This window comes from Gadus macrocephalus, chromosome 23 (assembly GCF_031168955.1).
Source record: "Gadus macrocephalus chromosome 23, ASM3116895v1".
NCBI lineage: Eukaryota > Metazoa > Chordata > Actinopteri > Gadiformes > Gadidae > Gadus > Gadus macrocephalus.
Genome location: NC_082404.1, coordinates 11,658,430 through 11,668,064, shown reverse-complemented (window position 1 = coordinate 11,668,064; position 9,635 = coordinate 11,658,430). Strand labels below are relative to the sequence as shown.

The 9,635-nt window shown below is 43.9% G+C and overlaps 1 protein-coding gene across 1 annotated transcript in view; it reads left to right on the top strand.

Annotated features, from left to right (window-relative positions):
• LOC132452052 (pleckstrin homology-like domain family B member 2) overlaps positions 1–9,635 on the top strand; it is a 38,597-nt gene that overhangs the window by 61 nt on the left and 28,901 nt on the right. Inside the window, 5 exon segments of the mRNA XM_060044409.1 lie at positions 1–264; positions 1,953–1,967; positions 1,970–2,050; positions 2,268–2,282; positions 2,285–2,350. The exon segment at positions 1–264 is cut by the window's left edge and continues 61 nt beyond it. Of these exon segments, the coding sequence (XP_059900392.1) occupies positions 117–264; positions 1,953–1,967; positions 1,970–2,050; positions 2,268–2,282; positions 2,285–2,350 (325 nt within the window). The 5' untranslated portion in view covers positions 1–116.

The window sequence follows — 9,635 nt, the reverse complement described above, 5'->3', positions numbered from 1 at the left end:
CAGTAAAAGATATTGTGGCTGATGACTCGACTAAGGAGACCTCTAAAGTACAAACACAACGTTGCAAAACACTGTTAATAATACAATGCAGTGCAACAATATATGCCTACAAACTGATGTTGTCATCTCCTTCCTCTCTAGTCCCGCCCCTTGACATGATTGACACAGGGAAAGCATTGAAGGTACAAACAGCCATGCCCCATCTGGTGAGCCTCGGCAGCGGTAGGCTGAGTATAGCTATCACACTGCTGCCGCTTAACGAAGGTAACACACACACACACACACACACACACACACACACACACACACACACACACACACACACACACACACACACACACACACACACACACACACACACACACAACTGTAGTATGATGGTATTTTCCCCTTGGTGATGTCATATGGGTATATTTGTGAATGTGCGGTGTCTTCGATGTCAACAATCCACAGCTGAAGCTCTTGCACACACAAACACTCAGACACTCATGTACATAGACATACACATGCACACACACATACCCCAACACACACACACACACACACATATACACACACATGCACACAGGCACACATACCCAACACACACACACACACACACACACACATACACACACACACACACACACACACACACACACACACACACACACACAGGCACACATACCCAAACACACACACACACACATGCACACACACACACACCACACACACACACACACACACACACACACACACACACACACACACACACACACACACACACACACACAGAGCCACACATTGATCAGTGCCGCTGAGGTGTTGCCTCATTACTATTCGTGGGAGCCAAGTCAACATGCCGACAGGCGCGTCAGAGCAACAGGAACCCAGGGAGAGAGAACCAGGCGGCCGATCAACCCGGCTCCAAAACGATACTCAAACAGATGTTGCCAACAAATAACAGATTAAACAGAAGTACAATTGGACCGACAGGCAAAGCCCCGTCGAACAACTGAGTGCTTTTCTCTTGGCTCGTTGCCAATGTTAATTAGTGATAAAGGGAAAAGCAAAGGAAACATTTTTCTCTCCTCAAAGAAACCACCAGAGAGAGACAAAGGAGTCCTTTATTTTTTTTGTACCCGACAAGAGCCAATTGAGTGCTTGTGAAATAGTGTGTGTGTCGTCCTGGGAAACTATTCCTTTTGCTCAGAGGTCCTCTGAGGGCCTGCTTATTTGTTGACTTTCTCTTTGTTTGTGTTTGTGTTGAGTCAGCTGAGCCATGAGAGCTAACTAGCTTGATAGATGAGAGCAATGAATGACTGAAGTGCAGTCTCTCGGCTACGTTCCAATGCCCCTGTGCTCAACTACAATCGGATGCTTTCACTCTGAATTAGTTTACTGTTTCGCTCTCACTGTGCGTTTTGATTTCCATAAAGACTACAGACAAGCCTTTGAGCCTGAGGAGGAAGTGAGGGGGCTAGCTGTATCTGATAATGAGAGAAACAGAGTCAATAGAGAATAATCAAAAGCTTTAATCCCATGTCAATCGCTTGGTAGTTACAATTATTAGAATGATTTTGAGTGATGTGTTAGTTTACAAAGTAGTAACTAGCAGGATAATTTGTTGCAGTTTTCCCATGCTAGTGTTTCATATGCTGATGTGAGATAATAAATAAATATAACAACCACAAGGTTAAACTTTATTGACCTGTTGCTTATTGTATCTAAAATAGATGAAACTCATTAGCTCAGCCAATTAGCTCATCCAATTAAACCAGCTGAGCTACACTAGTTTGCGTAAACACAGTTGAAAAGACAGTAAGAGTGGACACTGTTTATAAAAAATATATATTCTGAAAGTCTTCCGTCTTGTACCTCGGAGGGGCTCGATTTGACCAATGACGACTTTAACACACAATGAATTTGCCATTATAGTGCTCCTTCAAAGCTTTGTGTCTTCACCCTACCAGGAGTGACCCGCATTGGCGAGACGACGCCCCAGTACCCCAAGACATCAGCATCGAGGGGCCCGGGATTGAGGCAGAGCACTGTCTTATCTTCAATGAAGGTTGGTCTTAGTGAGTCTAGGTCTTTTGAGTGGATAAGGTGGATAACAACCTATGGTTTTATAAACGATAGGCGCTTTACTGGGGTTAACTGCTGCACATATAACAGTAATGTAACATATTTAAAAAAAAAAAAAGCTACAGTAGGTGGAGCCCATAATAAAATAGACAGCTTTGACCTCCTCCAATGCCAACCTTGTTATGATAATGTTACCACAGGAGGGGTGGTCACTCTGGACCCTGCGGTCACCTCTGCAGTCTGGACGGAGTGCAGGTCACTGTTCCCACACCACTCACTCAGGGTAAGCACTCAAACACACACACACAGCAACCCAAACACACACACACAGCAACACAAACACACACCCATACCACAAGCTTATTTGAGAGAGAGAGAGAGAGAGAGAGAGAGAGAGAGAGAGAGAGAGAGAGAGAGAGAGAGAGAGAGAGAGAGAGAGAGAGAGAGAGAGAGAGAGAGAGAGAGAGAGAGAGAGAGAGAGAGAGAGAGAGAGAGAGAGAGAGAGAAACATTATACTGCCATCTATTGGCCGATAATATAACACATGTTTTGTAAAGTTAGGTGTTGTTGCTTAGCGCAGTGTTTCTGAATATGTCTTTCCTGACTTTTCCCCTCAAGGATATTATTTTCAGCCAAGCAGCCCTTTCACCTGCACGAATTATTTGGTAAAGGGGAAAAACATGGTATTGGACATAAATGATGTAGGTGCATGCTATTTATAAAAATGAATATTACATGGGTGGTGTGAATTTACTCACAAGGGCTAGTTTTCATGATTTTGGTCAATCAATCAGTACCAATTGCAATCCTTCAAAATACCGCTAGGGGTACACGTACCCCCATTTGAGAATCACTGGCTAAAGCTAAGCGTATCAACAGTGAACTGCACAGCAAGGATCCGCACACATACTTGTAGTATTTCATAATCTCAGTGTGTATGCTGGTTGGTTTGTGGTTTGGCCGGCTGGAGTTCCTTAAGAATGTGTGCATGAGTCATGCTACCACTGTAATAGTTGGAGACTCCAAATGGAAAAATCCCTAATGTGCCTAAAATGTACAGCCGAATAATACACAGATCCTTTTTTGTATGACTGCAAATGTGCATGGTGTGCAAACGTAATATTTTGATGTTGCTAAGTGCTGTAGCTGTATATATGTGTGTGTGTGTGTGTGTGTATGTGTATGTGTATGTGTATGTGTATGTGTATGTGTGTGTGTGTGTGTGTGTGTGTGTGGTTTAATATGTTACCGTAGTTTCATTACCAGTGGTTAGGCTCTGATGAATCACAGCTTCCAAACACTGCACAGAAACACAGCAGTCTCCAGAACATTTCAAACCCTCCCCTCAGCCCTACCACACACACACACACATTGACACACACACACACACACACACACACACACACACACACACACACACACACATTGACCCACACTCTCGCATACACTCAAACACACTGGTACACACTCACACTCACGCACACACATACACTCTCCTAATCGCTCTTAAGCTTTATTTTTGGTGTGTTTTTTCTCCTTTCTCTCTAATCTATATTTGTCTTTGACTCAGTGTCGCTCTTCTTCTGTGTCCTTGTGTCCTTTCCTTCCTCCCTTTTTGGGAGGTCTCTTTCTGTTTAGTTTAGCAGTTGTACAACCGACGCCCCCATCATCTATTTTCCATTCCATCATTTTCTATTGTGTTCTTGCCCTCATAAAGCCCGGAGAACACCTCCTAGCTCCACGGCTCTCACCTCAACTCTTCCTCTCGTACTGAAACGCTCCATTGTTCGGCGTTTCCCTGAACCCTTCTTACCCGCATGTTTACGCTGAGGTCCAGTCAGCTAATCTTTTTTTGTTAAATATTGACCAGGCTGTTTGTCTCCGTTGCTCTGACCGGCTGATTCAAATATTGACAACATGATGGTGTGTGTGTGTGTGTGTGGGAGGGGTGTCTGTGTGTGTGTGTGTGTGTGTGTGTGTGTGTGTGTGTGTGTGTGTGTGTGTGTGTGTGTGTGTGTGTGTGTGTGTGTGTGTGTGTGTGTGTGTGTGTGTTTGGCCGTGTGTGTGTGGGTGTGTCTGTGTGTGTGTGTCTGTGTCTACAAACACACAAGGGAGGCCTTGGTGGGCCAGCTGTAGGCGCGGGGGCTGGGAGGGTGGGGGGGGGGGGGGGGGGGGGGGGGCGTAAAGAGAGAATGGGAGAGTCACAGGCCAAAAGGGCAAGATGGTTTGGAAAGTCTTCGGGGGTCAACCAAACGGAGGGCTTGGAGAGTTCAAGAGGGTGGAAGGGGTAAACGAACGTAAAAGATAGAGAGAGACAGACAGAGAGAGTGAGGCCGGCCGACAGTGAGAGACAGTGAGGCAGGAGGCTTAAGATACGCTAAATACTGTGGCTGCAGTTCGGCAGGGTTCAGTGAGTCTGACCACACACACACACACACACACACACACACACACACACACATACACACACACACACACACACACACACACACACACACACACACACACACACACACACACACACACACATACACACGCACACTCTCTATTTGGAGATGATTAGCTCTGTCCCTGATGTTTCTCTGATTTGAGGTCCATTGATCCCTGCTTTGACCTGGGATGAGGGAGACTTATGTACCCCTGTGTGAAAGTTGTCTTTAATAATTGGATTATAGCAAAGCCAACACGTCTACATCATAAGCAAGAGGTAGGCTATATATGGGATACAACTCTTTTCCATGGATGGATAATTCCCTTGCTTTTTCTCAAAAACGTTTAGACCCTTTTTGGTAGTGACCGTATTGGTTTTCCCTAACAAAGAAATGTTTGTTTGATGATGAGTTAGTCCATCTTGAATTAATCGCATAAGCACAAACATAACACATAACAAGGGTTTGTGATGACCAATGTATTTCTCAAGAATTGAACCTGTGACTAATGTTAAAGGCACCCAGTGCAACTTTCGAGGCTTAAAAATAAACATTCAATTTCTAGTCTTTTTTACACGTAGTAAGTTTCAATAACTCCATACCATTACATACCGACATTTAAGCAGCTAAGATGAGACGTCGTTGTGTGGTGAGAACTGATACAAAATCAATAACAACAACAATGCCGCCATTTTCTTTATTTTTTGTAACCTACAATAAATAAAGCAGGCTTCCAGTCAATGGAAAAATGGCTTCTCCCCGACGGCGATTGTTGTAGTTTACGATTTTCTATCAGTTCTCACCACACAACGACGTCTCATCTTTGCTCCTTGAATGTCGATATGTAATGGTATGGAGTTATTGAAACTTACTACGTGTAAAAAAGACTAGAAATTGAATGTTTATTTTTCATTGAATGTTTACATAAAGTTGCACTGGGTGCCTTTAAGTGAGTCATGAGGATATAAAAAAAAAAACATAAGAAAACGACCAAATGCTCCCTGATGAAAAAACAAAATATTGACGTTTTGAAATACATTGATGCCTCCTTTCAATTGTTTGTCCTCTTATTCACAATTAGTTTCCCTTTCGTTGGCTTGATTGTCAATTTACAGCAGTTTTAGTCCCGTCCCCCTTCCCCCACCCTCTACTTATTCAATACCCCCCCCCCCCCCCCCCCCAACTCTATTCAATGTCACAAGCTTTCACCACATAAAAATATACACATATAAAATCTTAGAAATAATCAAGAAAGCAGTATTCATAGAAATAGTCATCGTTTAAGCAAGAAACCTCCGAACAGCAGACATCTCTACTGGTATTGAGTAACTTAAAGGTAGTTCTAGGGGCCAAAGAAAAGTAGGCAGACAAAGAAGAAGTGGTGGGGGCGTCCACAAAATACCTCGCTGACTATTCGCCTTTGTACCTCCCAACTCACAATAGGGGTGTTAATGAAAACGTAGAGTATGGACAACGAGCCTCAATGAAAGCACACGGGTACTTATTGGCAACTGTCTGTTTTTGAGTTCTTTTCCACATTTCTGCTGCAAGCCATATGCAAGGTTATTGCTCTTTCGGGTTGTCTTTGAACCGAGTTCGCTTGTAAATCCTGAGCCCCCTCCCCCGTGTCGGGAAAGTTGGTGCGGTCCTCGTCTCAGCCTCTTGAATTGTGCAGGGGTAAACCTCGGAAGAACAGAGGGGAGAAGAGAGAGGATCATGAAAGTTTGTCTTCTGGAGAAAGGAGAAAAATAACAAGGGATACACCGCTCATTTTCATCAGCGGCTCTCACTTCTCGGGAAAAACTCATTGACCACACTGTAGGATTGGGGAACACAAGAAGTAATACAGCAACGATATTCATTGAATGGGACGCAATAAAAAGGTTTGTAGCGGATCTTTATAAAATGCATCTCATTTGTTTCGCCCCGAGTGGTTACCTTCTTCCCTTGCAAGAAGGCGTTGCTTGTGATGTTGACCCAGCATCCGAGCACACACCTTGGTAGTAGGCTACGTTTATTTTTAAGCCCATATATTAGGTAAGCCGCGATATGAGTTTGTTTAAGTCATGGTGCCCCAAGACTAGATTTTTCATTATGACTGAGTGAGTGTTTAGCAAATGTTGAGTGGTTAACCTTTAACAAAGTGCAAAGCAATCCGAGACAACATATGGGAGGGTTTACGTTATTGATGAAGCCTATCTCTTGTTTGTTGTTTGGTCGTTGTTGTTGTTGTTGAATGAATGATAAGCTTCAGTAGTGTTATACCTGTTGTTGTATTTAACCACCAGGTTATAACCACAGGCTGTAGGGAGTAGCAGCAATACCGTCTGCAATGATATACCTGACACCTGTCCAACAATGCACAAGTTCATTGTGATTGTATTTCAAAGACATTTCTCTTTGTAAGCTAATCCTCCCTAAGGGCATGTCGTCTTTATATTGAAGTCTAACGCAATACTTTATTGTATAGCGTACTATTGTTGTTGCGTGTGCGTGTGCGTGTGCGTGTGTTCGGTTATCTGGATTATATAGGATGTAGCAAGCAAGAGATAACCAGCGATAAGAAAATCGATTGGTTATCAAACCTCCAGACAAATGATTTGACACCTCCAGCAGTGCTCACGACAACGTTTGTTTTTCATTGCATTGTTGGACCCTCTTGCCCCTGAACGTGTCAAGTGTGATTGTTAGGGTAGGCCTACAATTACACAGCCCCTGGGGTGCAGTCAGCTAGAGTGGTCTGTGCCAAAACAGGAGTGAATAATGTATGTTCCAGTCAATCAGGGACTTTTACATATTTCATCAATAATTAAATTGTATAAAAGTGAAAAAACATTCTTGAAATGTTATCATCTCAAAAAGAGGGGTATTCATATCTCGTTTATTTAGCTTATTTTAACCTAATTTACTTAATTTCTGCAGTTCCTCCATTTTATTTTCAACCAAACCAAAAGACGGTTTCGAATTTCCATTCCCAAAACATTGCGGCTGCGGCAGCGTACATATGGATAGTGGCTGGGTGAAATCGTGTCCAGAAATGATACTGTGCCTACATCTGGATACCCAAAAGGCCCTGAGGTCTGACTTTGTAGATTGCAAACTTCAAATTAGTCCATAAATGTGTATAAACAGACGTGCGTGTGTTTCCAGTTGAAGGTTGGATGACGGAGGAGGGGGATCAGTGGAACCGTCTCAGTGGGAGGCCAAGAATATGAGCCAATAAATGAAGCGTAAACTGAGGGAATGCGGTGTCAAAGAAGTTTGGTGTTGTTTATGACATTTGAGTTTGTTAATTCTTAAATCCATTAAATTCCCGTATTGAGGATATAAGGTGGTTGATTTCTGAAACCCCCCTCTCTGTCTTATGTTCTTTTATGTGTGCTGCTGATAGGAAACGGTGGACAGATTGTTGTTAAAGAATTCAGAGGAAATGTAAAGGCAGGGAGGGCTGCTGTGAACAAATAAGGACAGCGCACTTAATGCTCCCCTTTTAAAAGGGGCATATGGAGAGACTAGGGGCAGCTGGCTGAGTGTGTGTGTGTGTGTGTGTGTGTGTGTGTGTGTGTGTGTGTGTGTGTGTGTGTGTGTGTGTGTGTGTGTGTGTGTGTGTGTGTGTGTGTGTGTGTGTGTGTGTGTGTGTGTGTGTGTGTGTGTGTGTTGTCATGCTAAATACCGAAAGACACTGCGAGTCACTGGAATTGCATACCCCAATACTCACACCCACACACACTTTAAAACCTCTCTGGAATTCAGGAAAAAGGTTTTTTGGCTCTTGCTGACTAAAGCACAATCCCAGACAACTCCTGTCTCTCCCGATCCCTCTCCATCTCTCTCTCCCTCTCCCCGTCTTGCTCCCCTCCCAGACCTGCTCTGATCTTTTGATCTATGTGTGAGCAACGCCGCCAAACCTGTGGTGTTTGACCAACCCAGCAAGACGGTGTTTATGCAAGTGTGTGTTTTGGGGATGTTAGCAGTCCAGCTGTATAGACTAAACACGCACTAAGCGTGTGTGTGTGTGTGTGTGTGTGTGATAATGACGTGTTCTTGAGCTCTCGCGGCTTGTCGTACTATTCATGAGAAGAGATTGCTTTGATTTAAAGGGGTTATACTGTAGATGGAACAGATACTCCCTTAGAAATCCAGTACAAATGCATGATGTAAAGTATTAATAACAATGTAACTACACGAGGCGAAATAACTGAACACGTCACTTGCATACAAATGTACTGTAAAATATGAGGATTTAGACTTTTTTAAATGATAACATGGCAGTTTAATCCTGGTGTTTTGAAGAGGCTGTGCCTTCTCAAAATCTTGTTTTGGAGGAAGGTGGTGGGCGCAGGATAAAAGATGGAGAGAGAGAAAGAGCGAGTTAGCTTTCTTTCCATTCAGTTTTTTTCCACAGCCTCACTCCATCGTTGCTTAGCGGTTACGGACTGACTTCAGGCCCGAGGCATCTCTCTGCTGTAATCAAGCCGTTATGGAGATGATGTTCCACACACACACACACACACACACACACACACACACACACACACACACACACACACACACACACACACACACACACACACACACACACACACACACACACACACACACACACACACACACTAGGTATTTACTGTCAATCCGACCCTATCCTGCCCCTTCTAACGGGGGTATTGAAGGAACAGATAATTACAGCGTTGGGATTCTCTTGTGTTCTGTGTCACGAGTCTCTGTCATCTTCACTCCTCCTCTGCCCCACAATTAGTGTTTTTGTGAATCTCTCCTTGATGTGCTCACACTTGCTCATTTCTGCCTCTCGCTCTTCTCTCTGCTTCCCTTTGGTTACGGCCTCTCTCTCTTTATCTCTTTTCCCCCTCACTCACTTGGTCTCTCTCTCTTTTTCTCTCTCCCCCTGTCTCTTGGTCTCTCTCCCCCTCTCTCTCTTTTTCTCTCTCCCCCTGTCTCTTGGTCTCTCTCCCACTCTCTCTTGCCTGGTTGCAGAGGTATTTGGACAGCTGTTGCTTTCTGTGTGTATTACCAAGGTTGTGACCCTGACATCTTGTTTAATGTCGGGCCCTCTCAGCTTAATTGATGGGCAGAATAAATAGTGTGTGTGTGTGTGTGTGTGTGTGTGTGTGTGTGTGTGTG